Source organism: Astatotilapia calliptera, chromosome 9 (genome assembly GCF_900246225.1).
Source record: "Astatotilapia calliptera chromosome 9, fAstCal1.2, whole genome shotgun sequence".
Lineage (NCBI taxonomy): Eukaryota > Metazoa > Chordata > Actinopteri > Cichliformes > Cichlidae > Astatotilapia > Astatotilapia calliptera.
In genome coordinates this window covers 32,604,028-32,627,149 of record NC_039310.1, presented here as the reverse complement: position 1 = coordinate 32,627,149, position 23,122 = coordinate 32,604,028, and the positions used below count along the sequence as shown (strand labels likewise).

Below are 23,122 nucleotides of genomic sequence, written 5' to 3'. Positions count from 1 at the left end.
ATGCTACATCAATGTGCTCACAGACATTTACCTTACACTATGTTCGAGTTACAGTGCATCATCTGTGAAATATAACGGAGATTACAACCTTCAGCCTTCAGTGAGCTTATGGTGAGCCTACAACGTTATTCGTTAACAACAAAGCAAACGAAGCATGGCTTGACAAGTCTAGAAGATAGTTCAAGTTAAATGATTAATTCTAATCTATGTCTCAAAACCATGCAAACCAATGAGTAGTGGAAGAGGTGTAGCTAATGAAGTGGCCAGTCTGAGGGATCTCCCTCCTCCTCGCTGAGTTTCTTTTGCTGCTCTCCTTCGTGTCTTTATAAACTGGTGGTGTTGCCACAGTATTCCTACACGCATTACTGTTTTTATTTACCGATGTGCAATATCTGCACATGCTGCTCCTCTTTCTCACTGTCTGCAGCCCAAATGTGTTTTCTCAGGGCATCTGAGTCACGTGATCGCACAGTAACGAATCAAAGCAAATCAGGAAGAAGGGGGCGGAGCAAAGTGCGTGTGCAGGACAGGAGTCGAGCAGAGAGAGCTGCTTTTTCATGAAACGAGAGTAAAGTAGTGACCTTAGAGGAAAGAAACGAACTAAAGTATCGATCATAAACCACTACCAACGTCCTGATCGATATCTGCATCGATCTGCCCACCCTTGTCTCCTGGATCGTAGCTGAGATCAGCGTGAACCACGTGGGTCTCTGCTCCCTGATCTGTTTCCTGTGTTTGGAAAGAGTTGCAGCTTCATCGCGGAGTTTCTCTCGGTTTGTGGGCTCATCTAAAGGTAAGCACCGAGCTAACTTTACTGTGAGTTCAGTTCATGTTGAGTTTAGCTCCTGAATGAGGTCTTCTGCTGCTCTCCTCGGTGTCTGTTCACAGTTTATTGTGAACACGTTGAGAGAAGAGTGAGAGAGTGTTTGGAGAAAAACACCAACTAATCAGTAGCTCAGCATGCTGGGAGAAGTTGGAGCAGAAAAGTCTTTTCATTGTCCCTGCAGCTGTTTTTCTGCCTGCACCAAACCTCTACAGCCTCGTTTCTATTTGAAGTGATAACAGGAAGGTGTGTGTGTTAGCACACGCAGCTGAAACTGCAGCTGCTAGAACACACTTGTTCATTATCCGCTCAGTCAATAACATTCATCCATTTCACAGACACATTACAGACATGTGTCCTTTATCAGGCTTTTTTTGTCTATAATTTGTCAAATGCATCTTTCCCGGATGATTTTAAGTCATTTTGAGTCAACGTTCAAGTTGCAGTCAGTAAATTCTTATTGATGGAGAGAATTCTTTTTTTTATAATTTTTTTAAAAATCCGAGTCCATGTTAAGAATATTCTTAAAAGTATCTTGATGAATACTTGTTGTAATGTCGTGACTATCGATCAATGGTCATGAGTGCCATAGTTTCACAGTTACTATTCCTAAAAGTAAAGATAAGATAAGATAAGATAAGATAACCTTTATTAGTCCCACACGTGGGAAATTTGTTTTGTCACAGCAGGAAGTGGACAGTGCAAAAGTTATGAGGCAAAAATTACAAAAATACAATAAGAATAAATACAGTACACAACTGTACAGAATAGAATAAAATAAAATAAATATACAATAAGATAAAAATAGAATACAAATACAAATACTATATACAACTTTATATATAAAGAGGGCGTCCGCCAAATCCAAACTGTAAATATGATGGCTTTAAATTCAATCCTGGGACACGTCCCTCTCACGTTCTTGTCTCACTGTGATGTTACTGTTTTGTGTCCCAGCTGATCAGCAGGAGGAGAAGAGTTTGACAGAGCACCAGGTGAACATTTTCAGCCGTTTGGACTCAGCTCAGCTGCTACAGTGGAAATAAATGTCATCAACACAAAAGGTGAAGAACATATCACTTTTATCAGAATCAGAAAACTTTATTTATCCTCAAGGGGCAATTAACAAACAACCGAGCAGCATACGTTGAAGATAAAGACAATAATAACAGGCAATAGGAGTGAAATAATAAATACACAGAATATACAGTATATACAGTTTTAAAATTACAGTTTTAAAAATTAAAGTGACTGAAAGATGAATAAATAACAGTAAGTGACAGCTTTTATTGAAACTGTGTGCACTTCATCAGCTGATGCTTGTTTGTCAAGATTGGAGAAGTTTCAAGAAGAGGCTTATTGACATTTTGTATGGTGATACCCAGGCTGAAACGAAATACAGTTTCTCTCGTTTTTTTCCTTTTTTGCCTGTCCCATTTGTTTCTTTTGCCATCAGAATTATTGTCTAGAGACAAAGAAAGATGCCCAACGGATTTACTTTACCAAATGGACCATCCCGGCCTTGCTGTATTAGTCTATTTGATTTACCTTTGCTTTTATTGTTTATTTTATTTTCACTTGCTACACACGGGACAGATATGACTGGGAGAAAGAAAGAGGGAAAGAAAAACAGTGGGGAAGAGGAACTGTGATAAAGGGCAAAAAACAAAAACCAACAAATCTATATATATATCTATCAATCAATCACCTGAAATACAGTTTCTCACCAGAATCTACAGTGCAATAATCAATAAAATTAAAAAGGAAAATGGCTTAAAAAAAGAAGAGTAAAAAGGCAGTAATAAATTAAAAGGGTAAATAACAAAACATCTAAATAAAAAAAAAGAAAACAAAAACTCAAGTCTAAATAGTCACGCTCATACAGGTAGCAACAGTCCTTTCACAGAGTATTGTGTGCATCTGGGGAGTATATTGTATGCTATATGTGTGTGTAGACAGGAGGCATCACAGTAAAGCCGTGCTAATAGTTGAACGGATGGGGAGGTGAGGTTTTCTGGGCCTCCTGGGGGAGTGGAGATGCGTTTGTGCTTTTTTGATAACTGATGTGGTATTAATAAAGAAGGACAGGTCTTCTGTTTTGTCTTTATTGTTTATGAGATTATGGGATCTACGCCACACTTCAAGCTGCTCCACATCCATTCTATAAGTGGACTAATTGTTTTCAGTAATGAGACCAACCACAGTTGTCTTTGAACTTCACAATATGATTAGCACTGAGTCTGGCTTACAGTAATGTGTGAGCAGACTGAACAGCAACGGGCTCAGGACACCCCAGAGGAAAGCCTGTGCTCACCCAGATGGTCTTTGATGTGTGACTGCCTCTTGTCACTTTGTCAGGAAGCTGAAAACCCAATTGCAGGTTGCAGGGTCCACACCTAATAGCATCAGCTTTTCCACCAACTGCTGCAGAATGATCGTGTTAAAAGCTGAGCTGAAGTCGATGAAAAGGACTCTGGCAGAGGGGTGTTCTTCCTCTCCAGGTGTGACAGCATAACACGGAGTGTGGTAGAGAGAGGTCACCTTCTGTAGATCGGTTGGTCCTGTATGCAAACAGAGATTGACAGACCACATGACTTTCGCGCATTGCATGTTGGGTACGAGTGGCAACAAAATCTAAACACTGCATCAAGCGCTAGTATTTCCAGCACCGGTAATCATTAATTCTGCGGTTTTAATCCCTACTTGCATTTTATTTGCCTCCAAAACAGTCATGTACAAAAAAACGGAGAACACGGCAGGTCCGTACAAAGACAGACTTGAAAAAAAGGAAATCTTTCATCACGCACATATTTATTATTATATGGTCCTAAGTGTGAGTGCATACACTCACAAAATGTTTAGTAATTTCAGATCCCTGCAACAAGCCCAGGTCCAGTTTACTTTGTTGATTTGGACTATTCCATTTAACAGATGTGTTTTTTTTTTTCTTTTATCTCCTGTACAGGCCAACACAATCTATTTGTCGTTTCAGGTTGTAGTATTACACAACTTTCAGATCAAATAGAAATAAAATGAGTGTTTCGTAATTCATTCAATTCTCTTTATTTATAACTGGCATTATTGTTTCATTCTATTATAGAATCTTACAAGAAAGAGGCAAGATTGTATTCAATTGTGCTTTATTAGCTGCTTCGGCAAAGAAGCAAATCAACAATGCAAAAAACTCCCAAAAAACATTGCAAAACAACATAGTGGAAAACAGTTATTCATCACTTGATTGCTTCAATACAACACTTGGGCACATATATGCAGAACTTTTACTGGCTGTTTTGATATCGCTCTCTCTCTTAACCGATGAAATCTCGCTATGGTAACAGCTTTAAACTCGGTCTGACCCAGGTTGATAGAGGGCGCCAGTCTGGATCGCATTCCAGCATTTTGTAGGCTGGTTTTCCTACAAAACACAACAAACATTAGCTCGCAAAGCCACAGTGAACAAAGCAGCATAGCGCAACAAATTCAATTCAAATCAATATAAGACTTATTTGTAACCTACATCAACAATTATGTTATGATAAATTACGTAATAACTACAACAGAAGACTTACCTTTGTGGAAATGCTTGGAGTGTTCTGGGACGTTACATTTGGTCTTCGAATGGCTGCAATCCAGACCATCCATCGGCTCTTTGTTACTTTGGAAACATGGCTTGAACAATTTCTCTTCCACGACATAATCCGATAAAAAGCGATCTCTTTACCCGTCGGCTTCCCGTGGCCGTCATGCGACCGGCTATTGCAGTTAATAATACCACAGCTTCATGCCATTTTTTTTTTCTTTTTATCGCTGTGTGACTGTTTTCATGTGAAAGCCTGCGTGCGCTAGTACCGCTTGCCACGCGTTCCCAGAATCCTTTGCGGTTTTACCCCGGAATGACGAATGACGTCACATTTTAAAACTCTACTGAAGGGGATCCAGGTCTATTAGGAAACATTCCATGATGTGCTTCAAAACCAGCCGCTCGAAGCATTTACTCACAATTGGTGGCCACAGGCCGAAACTCTATCGTTCCGCCTTATCTTCGGGGGAATGGGCTTGTAGTCCGTAATGTGTTGTAAGCCCTGCCAGAGCCGTCGTGGGTCTTTGTTACACCTGAAGTGGCTGTCCAGTTTTTGTGGGCATACAGCCTCTTCGCTTCTTTAATCCCTTTTGACAGCATCTTCCTTGCTAGACTGTAAGCTGCAGTATTCCCAGATTTAAAGGCTTTGTTACGAGCTCTCAGCAAAGGGCGAACCTCCCCGGTTAACCATGGTTTTTGGTTGACTTGCTACTTCATGGTTTTGACCACTGTCACATAATCTATACGATTATTAATGTAGTCAGTGACAGACAAGAGTATTCCTGGAGGTCACTAATGTTGTTGAATGTTGTTGGTTGGTCGCAAAACAGTCTGTCAGTGCAGAATTGGCTCCTGGTGAGCAAATTCTAACTTCTCTGACCACTGGCTGGTCCTGCTTAGAGCAGGGCAACATGACCAAAAATATTTGTCACGATATAATTTGAAAATTTGCAATAATGATATAACTGACGATATAATTGACTTTAGACAAAATACTTTACAACTCCACAACTTTGTTAGTGCAAAAAAACAAACAAATCTACGTATTTTCACTTAAACAAGCATGCAACCCTCTTCTCCCACTCTTCACACACTAATAGCAACACCGCAGGAGAAATGCCAGCACAGGCATCCAGTATTTGTAGTTTCTCGTATCTCGCACATCTCGTATCTTCACACCATAGACAATTGCCTTCAGATGAACCCAAAAATAAAAGTCTAAGGGGGTCAGATCGGGAGACCTTTGGGGCCATTCAACTGGCCCACGACGACCAATCCACAAACTGTTCATCTAGGAATGCTCGCACCTGGCACCCATAATGTGGTGGTGCATCATCTTCCTGGAAGAACTCAGGGAACGTGCCAGTTTCAGTGCATTGTCACAACCCGGCTCATAGGAAGTGACAAACAAATGGGAGACCACACACAGGTTTCTAAAGGCTTTAAGACATATTCAATGAAAATAAGGTAAAGCAACTTAAACACAATTTAAAGGACATAACAGCCATAACTGAAACTTCCAAATGAACAAGATGGGTGCCAGACAGAGAGAGCCAAAGCCAGCCAGTGCCCTGCTGGTTCAGTCAAGGTGTCTTTATATACACTGGAACTGGCCTCTCAGTTGTGCTGCATCAATAATTGGGTCAGCTCCACCTACCTGCAAGAAACAGGTAAGAGAAAAAGCAAAACACAAGGCCAGCCCACTGGCCGTCACACTTCCCCCTCATAGAACAGGGTCTCACCCTGAATTGGCAAACACATTTACATTATGAATTTGCAACTAGAAGAACATGCATATATTAAATCCATAACATATATATACACACACATGCAACCTCACTTTTAACACCTTTTGTATGCTCAAAAGTCATCTTCAGCTCAACTCCAACCTCAGCAACCTTGGTACCTAGGAGCAATTTAAGAGGAAGGAAAACGATACTGGAGAGGACATACTTCAAAGCATATGAGGAGTGAAGCTGCTGGTTACAAAGGGGCATGGGACAAAGCATCTGCCAAGACATTATCTTTGCCCTTAATGTGCTGGATATCCAAATTGTAAGGCTGCAAAAAGAGAGCCCACCGCATGAGCCTCTGATTTGGGTTCTGCAATGAGTTCAAGAAAGTGAGAGGGTTATGGTCAGAAAATACCTCAATTGGCCGAGCAGAATCTAAATATACCCTAAAATGCTGCAAGGCCAAGACTAATGCCAAAGCTTCCTTTTCAATAACCGAATAATTCAGCTGATGGGAGTTGAACTTCTTGGAATAGAAACTAACTGGATGTTCAGTACCTTGCTTGTCAGCTTGGACTAGAACAGCACCTGCACCAATGTGGCTTGCGTCCACATACAGCTTGAAGGGCTGATCCAGACGAGGTGCTAAAAGCACAGGTTCAGAGCACAGTAAAGCTTTTACATCCCAAAAAGCTTGCTGACATGCTGCAGACCAAATAAACTTTACTTTGGCCTTCAACAAATCAGTCAGAGGAGCAACCACTGTTGGGAAGTTTCGACAAAAACGGCGATAATAACCGACCAGACCCAAAAATCTCATGAGTTCTTTTTTGGTAACTGGAACAGGGAACTCTTTGATGGCCAACACCTTTGGATCAACTGGCCTCACATACAGTGGGGCAAAAAAGTATTTAGTCAGCCACCGATTGTGCAAGTTCCCCCACCTAAAATGATGACAGAGGTCAGTAATTTGCACCAGAGGTACACTTCAACTGTGAGAGACAGAATGTGAAAAAAAAATCCATGAATCCACATGGTAGGATTTGTAAAGAATTTATTCGTAAATCAGGGTGGAAAATAAGTATTTGGTCAATAACAAAAATACAACTCAGTACTTTGTAACATAACCTTTGTTGGCAATAACAGAGGTCAAACGTTTACTATAGGTCTTTACCAGGTTTGCACACACAGTAGCTGGTATTTTGGCCCATTCCTCCATGCAGATCTTCTCGAGAGCAGTGATGCTTTGGGGCTGTCGCCGAGCAACACGGACTTTCAACTCCCGCCACAGATTTTCTATGGGGTTGAGGTCTGGAGACTGGCTAGGCCACTCCAGGACTTTCAAATGCTTCTTACGGAGCCACTCCTTTGTTGCCCAGGCGGTGTGTTTTGGATCATTGTCATGTTGGAAGACCCAGCCTCGTTTCATCTTCAAAGTTCTCACTGATGGAAGGAGGTTTTGGCTCAAAATCTCACCATACATGGCCCCATTCATTCTGTCCTTAACACGGATCAGTCGTCCTGTCCCCTTGGCAGAAAAACAGCCCCATAGCATGATGTTTCCACCCCCATGCTTCACAGTAGGTATGGTGTTCTTGGGATGCAACTCAGTATTCTTCGTCCTCCAAACACGACGAGTTGAGTTTATACCAAAAAGTTCTACTTTGGCTTCATCTGACCACATGACATTCTCCCAATCCTCTGCTGTATCATCCATGTGCTCTCTGGCAAACTTCAGACGGGCCTGGACATGCACTGGCTTCAGCAGCGGAACACGTCTGGCACTGCGGGATTTGATTCCCTGCCGTTGTAGTGTGTTACTGATGGTGACCTTTGTTACTTTGGTCCCAGCTCTCTGCAGGTCATTCACCAGGTCCCCCCGTGTGGTTCTGGGATCTTTGCTCACCGTTCTCATGATCATTTTGACCCCACGGGATGAGATCTTGCGTGGAGCCCCAGATCGAGGGAGATTATCAGTGGTCTTGTATGTCTTCCATTTTCTGATGATTGCTCCCACAGTTGATTTCTTCACACCAAGCTGCTTGCCTATTGTAGATTCACTCTTCCCAGTCTGGTTCAGGTCTACAATACTTTTCCTGGTGTCCTTCGAAAGCTCTTTGGTCTTGGCCATGGCGGCGTTTGGAGTCTGACTGTTTGAGGCTGTGGACAGGTGTCTTTTATACAGATGATGAGTTCAAACAGGTGCCATTCATACAGGTAACGAGTGGGGGACAGAAAAGCTTCTTACAGAAGACGTTACAGGTCTGTGAGAGCCAGAGATTTTCCTTGTTTGAGGTGACCAAATACTTATTTTCCACCCTGATTTACGAATAAATTCTTTACAAATCCTACCATGTGAATTCATGGATTTTTTTTTCACATTCTGTCTCTCACAGTTGAAGTGTACCTCTGGTGCAAATTACTGACCTCTGTCATCATTTTAAGTGGGGGAACTTGCACAATCGGTGGCTGACTAAATACTTTTTTGCCCCACTGTAACCTTGGTCCACAACCTTACCAAGATAGGTCATAGTTGCTTTTGCAAATTCACATTTTGCCAGGTTGATAGTCAGATTTCCCCAAACTAGTCGTTCAAACAGAGTGCGAATACGATCCAGATGATCCTCCAGGTGCTACTATATACCACCACGTCATCTATGTAAACAGCACAGCCTTTCAGCCCATTAACAACCATATTCATGAGTCGCTGAAATGTAGCTGGAGCACTGCGTAAACCAAAACCCATGACTGTATATGAATAAAGACCAGATGGCGTGATGAAAGCAGATATTTCCTGAGCTCTGGGAGTCAGTGGCACCTGCTAATATCCCTTCAACAGATCAAACTTGCTCACATATTCTGCTGCACCAACTTGGTCAATACAGTCGTCAATATGAGGCAAGGGATAGGAATCGGGTTTGGTCACTGCATTTACTTTACGAAAGTCTGCGCAACAACGTGGTGATTTATCAGCTTTTTCAACCAACAAACATGGGGAAGCCCAGCTTGATGATGATTGAAATGTTGTTGCACTGCAATGTTGTTTTCCAACATGTTGATGCGGAAGGAGAAAAGAGAGAGCCTGACAGACTGACGGATAAAGGACGAACATGATATGGTTTCAACAAATTAACCTGGCAAAGTTGATTTATTTTCCGGCGATCTGGTGTAGCAATCTGATAATTCTGTTCAGACAGTTTCTGTACCACGGTGTAAGGCCCAGCAAACCGTGCCTGGAATGGTGACCCTGCAATTGGAAGAAAAGCCAAAACCTGGTCACCCGCACTAAATTGCTGCTCTTCAGAACGCCGGTCATGAAAATATTTCATCTTGACCTGAACCTTTTCAAGGTTCTGTTTCGCCAACTGACCTGCCACATACAGTCCGTGCCGAAAACCATTAACCTAATCTATCAAGTTCACTGGTGGTTCACCTGACAACCACTTATCGCACAGCATTGTCAATGGTCCCCGAACTTTGTGGCCAAAGACCAAGTCATTTGGGCTAAACCCAGTACTCTGGCCGTCACAGCATAAAGAGGGAAACACATCATCATGTAGCAATTTCAAATATCCAGTGGCGTTGAGGTTTCCATTGATGAAGAATGGACCCACTATCGTTGTACCCCATATACCACACCAAACCATCACTTTTGTTGTTCCAACAGTCTTGGAGGGATCCATCCAATGTGGGTTAGAGTCAGACCAATAGCAGTGGTTTTGTTTGTTAACTTCACCATTCACATAAAAGTTTGCCTCATCACTGAACAAAATCTGCAGTGTGTGAATGCAGTAACCAATGACCTGGTTACTGCATTCACCAGATATCAACACAATTTCGATCCGCTCCTCATGTGTTAAACTCTTCGACATGTCAATGGCTGTGAACAAAGAGAAACTTGTAAATAAGTCATGAAAGAATAAAGTTACATTGAAACCAAGCACACCATTGTTTTTCTTGAGACATTACCAATAAGTTTGATGTGTCACATGACCCTCTTCCTATTGAAAAAACTAAAGTTGTATCCAAGATGGCCGACTTCTAAATGGCCACCATGGTCACCACCCATCTTGAGGAGTTTGCCCCCTCACATATACTAATGTGCCAATAACAGGACTTTAGAGACAAAACCTGCAGCTCAGATTCTAGCACGAAAAGACATAAACACAGAGCGGACCCGACGCATCAGAATCGCTGAGCTCCGACAGCGTGTCCGTCTACGGGCCGTCGGGTGAGAAAGCCGAGAAAGACAAAGTTGATTCTGTTGCGTCGGGTCCGCTCTGTGTTTACGTCTTTGTGTGGAATCCGTGTACCTGCTCTCATTTGCTGTTTGGTGGTTGTTGAAATAGTTTTGTGAGCTTTAATCTGAGAATCTGGCGTTTCTGGCAAAACACAGTTCTATTTAAAAGTCAATTCAGGATTTAATGAATCGATATCGCTTTATTCAAGCTACTCATCTCCCTCTTCCAACTGCACTTTCAACTGGACCAAGGCCAATCAGAGAGGTCCCGCCCCTGACTATCTCTGATTGGTTTAGTCCACAATAGGGGCATAATGTGTGTCTGTTGTTGACCACACGGAGAGTTGCAGAAATTATTATTATTTTTTTATTATCCAAACAGTTGGTCGCACTGGTGCAACCAAATATTTTTTTTAGTCGCACCACTGAAAGCTTTGGTCGCATTTGCGACCAAATCGGTCACACTCTAGAGCCCTGGGGGGTCATATGATTGTTGGGCTTTCTATGTATCTACTGTACAACATAAAGCGCCTTGAGGTGACTTTTGTTGTGATTTGGCGCTATATAAATAAAATTGAATTGTTTGTTTACCACCACTGTGGTTAGCTGCCACCATTTTACCCGTCTGTATCTGGAAGTCCCACAAGATCTTAGCTCGGTCATTCTCCTCCACCCTACGGGGCGTCTCCCATTTTGACCTTGGGACTTCCAGGTTATACTCGGCACAGATTTAAATAGAACTATACAAGATGGCGCGGCCACGTCCAGACGCCTTCCTGACCACTCCGCTCCGACTATCTACTTTTCTTGTTTTTTACCTATTTTTTGCTCTGGTTTTCATCCCGAAATCCTCTAGTCTTATAGTTTAAGACAGCGGATCACTTATAAACATCGATGCCAAGGTTGCACATCTAATCTTGGACACTTTTAAACCCGACCCTTCCTGTCCGCCAGAGATTCTACGCGGCGCGGAGAACAACAAAGGACGGGCCGCTCATCCGAGGCGCAGAACAAAGAAGCGCCGGGGGAAACGCGCTGGTATTAGGAACAGACTGAGACAGCAGGCACATCGCGCACCACTGCCCAGTATCCTACTGGCCAATGTACAATCCATGGAGAACAAGCTCGACGACCTAAGAGCAAGGGTCACCTTCCAACGTGACATGAGGGACTGCAACATTCTGTGCTTCACGGAGACATGGCTGACCCCCACCGTGCCGGACCAGGCCGTAACTCCGTCGGATTCATTGTTTGTGCTCCACGCGGACAGAACGGCAGAGTCAAACAAAACCAAAGGTGGGGGAGTGTGTTTCATGGTAAACAGAAAGTGGTGTGATGCCAGGAGCATTTCTACTCTCTCCAGCGGCTGCTCGCCACATCTGGAGTTCCTGAGCATTAAGTGTCGCCCTTTCTATCTGCCCCGTGAGTTCACCTCGGTCATCGCCACGGCGGTCTACATCCCACCCCAAGCGGACACAGGTATGGCTTTGTCCGAATTACATGATGTGCTGAGCTCGCTTCAAAACAAGGACCCGGGCGCAGCCCTCATTGTAGCAGGATACTTTAACAAAGCGAACCTCAGACAAGTCATGCCAAACTTTTACCAGCATGTCTCGTGTCCAACGAGAGGGGATCGAATTTTGGATCACTGCTACACGCCATACAAGCAGGGCTACAAAGCTGTCTCACACCCGGCCTTTGGGAAGTCTGACCACAACGCCATCTTCCTCATCCCCCAGTATAAACAAAGCATACGGAGGGAAGAAGTAACCACGAGGGAGGTAAAACGGTGGACTGCCCATCTATAATCACACAAGGAAACTTATTGATAGGTTTGTCTAGCATAAACCTATTGCTGGAATGCCAAGACAACTCTACTACAATGGCAAGAGCAAGACGCAAGTCACCAGAGCTCTTTGTTTTGCTCGTGCACGAGGGAAAGAACCGTCATGAGCGCTGTTCCTGACGCTTGAACCCCAGTCACTCTCAGTTAGCTTACCTGTAGCTCTGCTCTTTATTGTGGTTAGAATAGTATAGAAAAGAATTCAACTTTATTGTCATTGCACATGTCACAAGTAGGGCTGCCACGATTAGTCGACTAGTCACGATTACATCGTTTTAAATTACATCATTGTCAACAACTAATTTAATAGTCGACGAGTCGTTTGAAGTTTTGTAAGATCCCAAAGAGTGTAATAACTGAGGGGTGACTGTGATGGCAGGGGGATATGTTTGCATGTGGGGCTGTGCACACGTCATCACAGATCCTCTTCCTTAAAGGCGTGAATAAAGGTTTCCTCAGCCAGGACACGTGAGGGCATGATATCCCATAGCACGTGTGTTGTACCGAGTGTATTGACTGAAAAGGAACTACTTCAACCTTTGGTTTAAAACTAGTGTTAGTGGAGGAAGTTTGAAGGTTGAGTTTGTTCCACGACTGCATTTCACTCACTGCCTCTGTTTGTATCTCTGTCACTGCAGGACCAACATGGAGCGAGAAGTCAGCGCTCTAAGGAGGCTGACAAACCTCACAGAAGAAAGAGAGAGAAAAAATACAGCTGTGATGAGTGTGGAAAGTCGTTTTCCCTTTCTCGAAACTTAAAAACTCACCAGCTCATCCACCGTGGAGTTAAAGCGTACAGCTGTGACTCCTGCGGACAGTCTTTTCACCGTCCTGACAGCTTAAAAAGACACCAACTCATACACAGTGGAGTTAAAGCATACAGCTGTGATGAGTGTGGGAAGTCGTTTTCCCTTTTTCGAAACTTAAAAACTCACCAGCTCATCCACCGTGGAGTTAAAGAGTACAGCTGTGACTTCTGCGGACAGTCTTTTCACCGTCTTGACAGCTTAAAAAGACACCAACTCATACACAGTGGAGTTAAAGCATACAGCTGTGATGAGTGTGGGAAGGATTTTACCCGGGCTGGAAGCTTAAAAGCACACCAACTTGTTCACAGTGGAGTTAAAGCATACAGCTGTGAGTTGTGTGGAAAGTCTTTTAACCGGGCTGGAAGCTTAAAAACACACCAACTCATCCACAGTGGAGTTAAAGCATACAGCTGTGAGTTGTGTGGAAAGTCTTTTACCCGCGCTGGAAGCTTAAAATCACACCAACTTGTTCACAGTGGAGTTAAGCCGTATAGTTGTGATGAATGTGGAAAGTCTTTTACCCAGGTTGGAAACTTAAAAAAACACCAACTCATCCACAGTGGAATTAAAGCATACAGCTGTGAGTTGTGTGGAAAGTCTTTTAACCGGGCTGGAAGCTTAAAATCACACCAACTGATCCACAGTGGAATTAAAGCGTACAGCTGTGACTTCTGCGGACAGTCTTTTCACCGTCCTGAAAGCTTAAAAAGACACCAACTCATCCACAGTGGAGTTAAAGCATACAGCTGTGAGTTGTGTGGAAAGTCTTTTACGCAGAGTGCATACTTAAAAACACACCAACTCATCCACAGTGGAGTTAAAGCATACAGCTGTGAGTTGTGTGGAAAGTCTTTTACGTTTTCTGAAAGCTTAAAAAGACACCAACTCATACACAGTGGAGTTAAAGCATACAGCTGTGAGTTTTGTGGAAAGTCTTTTATGTTTTCTCAAAGCTTAAAAAGACACCAACTCATCCACAGTGGAGTTAAAGCGTACAGCTGTGAGTTGTGTGGAAAGTCTTTCACCCAGGCAGGAAGCTTAAAAAGACACCAACTCATCCACAGTGCAGTTAAAGCATACAGCTGCGACATTTGTGGAAAAACCTTCCGATGGCCACTCAGCCGTAATATTCACCGACGCATTCACACCAAAAAGGATTTTTGCTTCTGTGATCAGTGTGGCAAAATTTTTGTGACATACAAAAACTTACATCGGCACATGTTTACCCACACTGGGAAGAGACCTTATAAATGCGAACTGTGTGAGAAGACTTTTAAATCTCCACGTTACCTCAAATCACACCAAAAGATTCACAGCAGAGAGAAACTCTACAAGTGCAGTTACTGTGAGGTATGTATTTTTCTTTATACAGTTGTAGTTAGTTTGAAGTATTATGTGAATGAAGTTTAATTTCAAAACTAAATGAGACATGAAAACTTCATGTACAGAATATTCAGTCAAATCTGACACAATTCTCCTGAAACTTTCCTGATGTTGGAAAAATGTAAAGTTTTAAAAGCTCCTCCCCTTCCTATCAATCTAACATTTACACTCCAATAGATGCATCGGAGAGCAGCTTGGGGTTTGTATCTTGTGGCATGCAGAGTAGAGCATCCAGGAGTTTAATCACCAATCTTCCCAATAATTAGATTACCTACAAATTAAGAGTTATTGTAAGCCAGTAAGTTGAGTGTTATAATGTAAATAGTAAAATGTAATTGGATGCTGGCACAGATGCTCTTTATTTCAGGCGGTGTTCAAGATAAAAATGTTGAAGGAATTGCCTGACCTTCACTGTCTTTTATGTCTTTGTTTAGAAGCAGAGCGACACAGATGGATCCACTTCTCAGCCCTGTCGTCACTGTGGTGGTGAGAAGACGTTCAATCAGCAAGCGAGCCTAAAACGACATCAACGCAGACACACTGGAGACAAAATGAACTACTGCAAAGAATGTGGGAGAGGCTTCACCACACCAAGTGAATTAAGACAACATGAACTCTGTCACAGTGACGTCAAAAAGCAAGTCTGTGACCAGTGTGGGTCATCCTTCACCACTGCGGATCATCTTGAAGTGCATAAACAATCCCACGCTGTAAATAAACAGTTTCATTGTTACCAATGTGCAAAAACATTCACTTCATTATCTGCTCTGTGCAAACATCAGCAGTATCATGCAGAACCGAAATCATTGGATCACAATGAATCTGAAGAGACAGAAAGATCCTCTTCTGGTTTCAGGATCAGACTTAAAAACCTTGAGATCAGGCTCCACAGAGTTCAGATGGAGTCTCCTGTAAAAAGTGTCAGCTGATGTCACACTTGGATCTGATTTCTCGACTTTCTGGGATTTAGAAAGTTTGAAAGATATTCATAAGATCATTAAGGTTTTTTTTCTTTCCTTTAGGGAATTTTACAATGATATAGTAGTCATTTCTCCAAGGTGGCGTTTGTGTGTGCGGCTTAACTTTAATTAAATTTATTTGCGTATATATTTTGCAAAGTACGAGACTTAGAATCAAAGTCCAAGTCACAAACTCTCAAGATCCCCCCCCCCCCCCCCCCCCCAAAGACACTTCACACTTTACAACATCTTTTTCTGTGATAGATTATTGCTCAATAATGTTGATTTGAGGGTTAAGCTCACGAGAGCCAATGACGCTTTTGGCCTTATGGCGCCTCAAAATGCCAATTACCGTCTGAATATTCTAGGGCGCCTACAGCCACCTTTGCTTTTGCCTCTGCGTCACCTGGTCCAGCCTCCAGGTCTGGGTCTGCAGTCAACCGGCCGCATTCCAGGCTATGGGTTGGGCGCCATGGCCGTCGTGGGCAGACCCCCTTCGCCTGAGTCATGGACAGATAGAGCTGGGTGTCATCTGCATAGCAGTGAAAATGTATGCTATGTCTTCTAATGATGCTGCCTAAGAGAACAGACTGTGGCTCATTGTGGCGATTGTGGCTCAAGACTTGGGAGTTCGCCTTGTAATTGGAAGGTTGCTGGTTCGAGCCCCAGCTTGGACAGTCTTGGTCGTTGTGTCCTTGGGCAAGAGACTTCACCCATTGCCTACTGGTGGTGGTCAGAGGGCCCGGTGGCGCCAGTGTCCGGCAGCCTCGCCTCTGTCAGTGCGCCCCAGGGTGAATGTGTGTGTGAATGTGTGCGTGAATATTATATATATATATATATATATTTGTGGATATATGACTGACTTTAATTATTACACATTCGCACATAAATACGTTACGTCATATTCAGTACTTTTGACAGTTCACTCTTCGGTCGCTCCATCTTTTTTGGGAAATTCCACATACATAAATGTAAATTTCAAAACTCAACCCCATCATTTAATTTGTTTTTGATTGAAATTGAATATTACTTAAACTCTCTTAAATTAACTTCCAATAAAAAAGGTTTATCATTGATTGAAATTCATTCGGAAATGTTTAACGAATGAGCTGCTATTGTAATGGCCTTTTTACTTTTCTTTTTTTTTTTGCCTGTCCCATTTGGTTCTTTAGCCATCAGAATTGTTGTCTGAAGACCAACAAGGATACCCAATGGATTTACTTTGCCAAATGGATCATCGTGGCATTGCCGTATTGGTCCATTTGGTCGATCTTTGTTTTTATTATTTATTATATTTTATTTTCAGATGTTACAGACGGGACAGACATGAGTGAGAGATAGGAAAGGGAGGAAGGAAAGGAAAAACAGAAGGGGAGAGGGACAGTGAGAAAGGGGGGGAGAAAAAAAATAAAAATCTCCTGGATCACCTGTTGAGAGAAAAATAGAAAACAAGCAAAAAAAAACAAAGCAACATACTAAACACAACACCATCGCATTAATCTAGCTAAGTGTAAACAGCAGTAAATACTAAATATTCAATGTTGTTGTGCAGCACGCAGGACAGATGTGCTTCGAAGTAGCGGCCAAGAAAGGTGTAATTTGGGTCTGCGAGCAGTGAACACCTGTGTGCATACCTGTGTGGATCAGCGTGCTTGTATTCCAAAGGTTTTTCCATGTAACGATCTGCTAGGGAGTGTGGGGGGGCCACAGCCCCGTCCTCCAGGGTGTGAAGCGGGTATGGAGGAGATCAAAACTCCAGACATCCAGAGGCCCCCAGAACACAAGAGACCATGGAAGACCAACAGAGGGGCAGCCGCGCCACTGTTCCAGTAAGAGCTGAGGAGAGTCCCAGATGAGGGTTCACTCAGCAGCCGCGGAGCAGAAGCCAGGGGGAGTTGCAGTGACGCGCCCATGAGCTCCGCCGGCCCCCAGCTGTGCCTGAGTGACCGAGCCCCAGGCCGAGAGGCCGGGGGCACCCCACCTCCGAAGGGGCCCGAGCGAGCCCCAGGCTCTAGGCCCCGATAAGCGGCCGCCAAGGAGTGAGCCGGTGTGTACCTGGACGCCCACCCCCAGACACAAAGAACCACCAACGCACCGACACCCGAGGGAGTCCGCCACCGGCAGGGGAAGTGGTGGTGGGTGGAGATAGGCCTCCAAACCTTGGAGGGCCTGAGGTGTCCCCAGAGAGGTGGCGTCTGATACCCAACCTGACATATAGACACAGACATACAGGCACACACAGACACAAACATCCATTCCCACCCTCATGCTCTCATGTGCACTTACTCCACACTCAACCAACGTGGAGACAGACATAAAGAGACGCTGTACACACGATCACGCTCCCCAAGCGTACTCTACAAACTGGGTCTAGGTACCCTTGCCCCTGGAGGGGGGAACTGCACCCAGACCCAGGTGGTGTTACCCTTTTCCCTGCGGTGGGGAGAGGCAGACCACCCCGACTCCGTAGCAGCAGGGAGGCCCCACACCCCAGACCGCAGTCGGACGGCCAACTCCTCCTAGCCCTCCCGCTCCAGCAGGCCGCAGAGAACGGGGGTGGGAGAAGACTCCAAACCTCCCTCCACCCGCTCATTGTAGTGTTGATGCATGTGTGTTCTAAGGTGCAATTAAAACCCAGGAGGGCATGGAGCTACCTGCCAAGGAGCAGCAGGTAAGCGCATAGTCCCTCCTGATAGCCCTTAATGTCTAAGTGTATTTAAAATTGAGAGGTGGGCAACGACGCCAGGGGTGAAGTGTACACCCTGATGGTAATTTGGACTCCGTGATTGTGCCCACCCCCAAGATCCTATATGTATGTGTAATGAGAGTGTGAATAATGTGAATGTCTAAGTTGGGGAAGTAGGTGACCACAGCAGTGAAAGACAAGAGAAAGAAAGAAACCACATGAACTGTGAGCAACAACAACAAAAAAGAAACGAAACGGAAACATTCCAATTAAAGCAATGACGGAGGGTGACGGTGTTATATCTGCTATAGGGGTGGGTTTAAAAAATCGATTCATTGATTAAATTCGATTCTAACTGGAATAAAACGATATCGATTCATTAAATCCTGAAATCGATTTTTTTTTATACATATGTAGTTTGCCGCGTATGAAACTTGCAAGCGGTTAACATGAGGAAATCACGCGAGAGTTAAGTGACCTGGACGCATGAACCATCATGGCTACTCCCGGGAATGTGCCACCGAGCCTAAAGGCAGATGTCTGGCAACACTTTGGATTTAAGAACTGTGAAGACAGTGAAGAGCCGGACAAAAGCAAAGCCGTATGTAAGATGTGCAAAATGGAGGTAAAGCACTGTGGAAATACCACAAATCTCAGAAATCATTTAACGAGGCATCATCCAGATATCCTGCTAGCAAAAACGGCCGACACCAAGCAACGCTCACTCGAAAAGGCATTTGCAGTGAAGTTTGAATCCACTTCTCCACGTGCCCAAAAGATAACCCAGTCTGTGGCAACTTTCATATGTAAAGATATACGTCCGTACAGCGTTGTTGAAAATGATGGCTTCCAAAACCTCATTAATACGCTAGAACCACGCTATGTTTTACCAACACGCAAACATTTGAGTGAAGTGGTAATCCCAAACATGTATGAAAAAGTGAAACACGATGTTACAGCCTCTCTCAAGTCAGCAGAGAGAGTCGCTATAACCTGTGACAGCTGGACATCCAGAGCAACAGATAACTACCTGACTATCACCTCACACCATATCGACCAGGAGTGGAAACTTGTGTCTCATGTCTTACAGACAAGAACCACTGAAGCAAGCCACACAGCAGCTAATTTATCTGAAATTATGTTCAAAGCAATCGAAGAATGGGAGCTTACAAACAAAAATCCAGTCATCGTAACTGACAATGCTGCAAATATGGTGCGAGCTGTGGAAATAACGGGCTGGTTGCACATTGGTTGTTTTGCCCACACACTCAATTTAGCTTCACAAGCAGGACTGAAAGTTCCAGCTGTTGCTCAGCTGCTTGGCCGAGTGAGACGCATAGCATCCTTTTTTCATCGCAGCACTGTTGCAAGTCGCAAGCTTAAAGAGAAGCAAAAGATACTGAATCTACCTGCCCATAAGCTGGTGAATGATGGGGTGACCAGATGGAACAGCACATTGGAGATGCTGGAACGCTTCCTAGAGCAACAACCAGCAATCTCTGCAGCTCTACTCTCACCTGAAGTGAGGAGAAATGACAGTAATCTCTGTAGTCTTACAGAGGCTGACATAACTGATGGAGAAGATATAGTGAAAGCTTTGAAGCCGCTGAAAGCAGCCACACTGGTTATGTCTGAAGAAAAGTCCTCGACCCTTTCCATCATTGCACCTCTGCATGCACAGCTGCTGGAGAAGATGATCAGTGTCTCTCACGACTCCTCACTGATTAAAGACCTCAAGACTGCTGTATACGACAACTTGAAGTCAAGGTATGTTTATGAATTGTGTGTATATGCCATGAATGAGTGTAACTGTATGGATGCATGTATTACATGAAAATTCTTATTATAGTGAAAAAATATATATATATTATAGAAATGTTAGTTAAGCCCTCTTGTCTAGTAATAAGCCTTTTGATTTTATATCTATCTATCTATAGATGTTTATATATAAATTATGGAAACAAAGTCGTATATTAATGTTTCTGATCTTGCATGAGTGTATGTAACCATGCACATGTATATCCAACATAATAAACTGAGTTAAATGTGCAAAATCTCTTTTCAAGATATGTGGCCCTAAAGGACAAGCTGTACATTGCATCAGCATTAGATCCTCGCTTTAAGGCCCTGCCATTCTTGTCCAAAGAGACCTGTAACAACACATTCTCTCAGTTGGTGTTGGAAGCAGCAGGTTTGGAGAACGTGGACACAGCTATTGTGAGTTACAGAAACAAAAACAAAAAATTATTGGGTTTTTTGCACTACTCCAGTTAGAATATAAATAGTAATTTCTTTATTAATTAAGTTTTCATTTTTCTACAGCGACAGTCTGATGGTGACACATCTGAGGAAACTGTCCCTGACATCTCTCTTGATGGTGTTGATGAAGTGGATTATGCCCCTCCAATTAAGAGGTCAAAGGACTCTGCATTAATTTTTCTCCTTGGGCCAGCCTACTCAACAAAAACCACAGCACCACAGAAAACACCAACTCAGAAGGCAAAGGAAGAAGTGAATCGATACAGGGACGTTGAGCCTGTTGCACTTTCTGAGGATCCTTTGATCTGGTGGAGGGACCATGAAAGGGAATATCCTCTCTTGGCTCTACAAGCAAAGCAGTATCTTTCCATACCTGGGACCAGTGTTCCTTCTGAACGAGTGTTTTCAACTGCTGGTGACATTGTTACCGCACAAAGGAGCTGCCTGACTCCACAACATGTAGACCAGCTTCTCTTCTTGCAGAAAAACCTTACAGTCTCAAAGAAGTGAGAGGGTAGTTATAAATAAGGCTAAATTGCATTAGTTTCACAGAGGTTTTACAATACTGTTCAGTATGTTTTCATTTTTTGAAGTATTTTAAAAGGCAGTTTTTCATTTTCTGATCGGTCAGTTTCTGTCAGTTCACTTGTACACGCTGTGTTATCCTGTGTGTCTCCAAAACACAATAGTGGATATCAGAAAAGCTGTGTGAGACACTAACAGCAAAACTATTTCTCTGAGGTTTTACTGATGTTTACAAAAGATGTGTTCTATTTGCACTGGATCCCTGATCCACTTGAAATGTATGTATGGAAAAAAAATATATACTAATGTTAATTAAAAATTACATTATTTAACTGCTTTAGTATCTGTTCTTAATTTTGAAATTTATGTAATTCATTCACAAGGCTTAGAGGGTTCTTTTGACAGTACATATACAAGGTGAATTATCATAATTTTATATATACTCATATGGAAAAGATATATATAAATCTTATAAAGTTTTTATCTGTCTTGTATGAAACTTGTATGAAAAGCATACAAGAGTGAAAACACATATATCCCTTGAAAAATTATATAATGAAACTTGTATGTTTTGTATACTTACTAAAAAATATATGAAAGTAATGAGAAAGTGGCCACTTTCATGAGTAAATCATGTATGTTTTTACTATTTCTTTTCCATATGGGTATTATGGTTCATATAATAATATTTCGGACTGATTCAAAATCGAATCGAATCGAATCGAATCGTGGATCGAATCGATTCGGGACCTTGTGAATCGGAATCGAATCGATTCTAGAAATCAGTGACGATACCCAGCCCTAATCTGCTATGACATCATATTGATATTACTAGGTTAAACCCATGTTAAAAGAGAAAGTGTGAATGAATAAGAAACGAGTGTAGCGGGTTCTTATCTGGAGTGCAGTCAATATAACCACGGTGTGGTGCCGGGGTCGCGGTAGAGCTGTCCGTCCACGTAGAGCCGGTCCACGGCGATGACAGCACGGGAGCCTTTCTGGATGAAGCTACGTCGAATTGGGAACAGAACCTTGCGTCGTTCCAGGATCTCTTTGGGGAACTGGTCGTTCACGCTGAAGTCCGTTCCTTTCAGCTCTCTGCCGCGACTCTTCACCTGTTCCTTCTGTTTGAATTGACCGAATTTGGCCACAATAGGCCGTGGTCTCCCGGTCCGCGACCTCACGCCCCCCAAGCGATGTACTCTATCGAAGTCGATGTTCTTTACGGTGTCCTCCGGCAGCTTCAGGTGGATTTTAATGAAGCTTTTCACCGTTGCCTCTGCGTCCTCTCCGGCAGTTTCTGGAATACCAGAAAACACAAGATTATCTCTCATGCTACGGGCTTGTAGATCGATAACGGACTCTTTTATTTTTTTATTTTCAATGTTTAGCTGGGTCACGTTATCGGTGAGAGATTTGACCGACTCCCGTAGCGTGGCATTTTCAGCGGCAAGCGTTTCCACCTGCTGCTGGCTGAATTCCAGGGATTCTCTCAGAGATTTAAATTCCCGGTGTAAAATCTCCACCAGGGACAGCCTCGCATCGAAACTGGACAATCGCTTGTCGATTGACTCCAGGATGTCTGCGATGTCTTTGCCGGCAGGCGATGTTGTACCGGGGGAGTCTGCCAGGCGATATCTCTTCGATGACGGCGTCTCAATTTTGGCCGGGGAGGATGCACTCTGGGCCTTCTGCATTACTAAATCTTGAAAACAGCGGTCGATGTAATCTTGGAGAGCGTCTAAACTCTCCCCGTTGTCCTCCAGGGTGTTAGAGATGATAAAACAGATGTTGTTAGTTATATGACAATTGATTAGTATATTTGGTAATACTGAAGCTTGAAAAACCTTTGTTAAACTCTATGCTACCATTTGCTTTTTCTCCGCCAAAATTTCCGGCGTCTGACGTCACCTACAACATGGGTCGCTTACCTTGTCCTCGTCTCTTTTTACTTGTTTTAACAAATCAGCCTTAAATCGTCTTCAGACTGTGCAGAATGGTGCAGCACGTCTCTTAACAGGCACCAAGAGAAGATTGCATATCACTCCAGTCTTGGCCTCCCTTCACTGGTTGCCTGTAAATTTTAGGTTTCATTTTAAAATTTTAGTTCTAACCTTTAGGGCCCTGCATGGTCAGGCTCCTCAATATTTATCTGATATTTATCTTATATATAAGACCACAATATGTACGTCTCCCACAGTGTGTGTCTGACAAGGTGATTAGCAACACAGGGGCACCACAGGGGACTGTCCTCTCCCCCTTCCTCTTCACCCTCTACACCA

At 43.3% G+C, this 23,122-nt stretch overlaps 1 protein-coding gene and 1 pseudogene across 1 annotated transcript; both read left to right on the top strand.

Annotated features, from left to right (window-relative positions):
- The first annotated feature begins 761 nt into the window (after positions 1 to 761).
- On the top strand, positions 762 to 14,377 carry LOC113029617 (zinc finger protein 99-like; annotated as a pseudogene).
- A 3,976-nt stretch (positions 14,378 to 18,353) lies between these two features.
- LOC113029606 (zinc finger BED domain-containing protein 1-like) lies at positions 18,354 to 21,141 on the top strand. Its single transcript, XM_026180574.1, has 3 exons — positions 18,354 to 19,823; positions 20,123 to 20,273; positions 20,379 to 21,141. The coding sequence occupies exons 1-3, from the start codon at positions 18,553 to 18,555 to the stop codon at positions 20,823 to 20,825; spliced, it is 1,869 nt and encodes a 622-aa protein (XP_026036359.1). The 5' UTR covers positions 18,354 to 18,552; the 3' UTR covers positions 20,826 to 21,141.
- Positions 21,142 to 23,122: the final 1,981 nt, after the last annotated feature.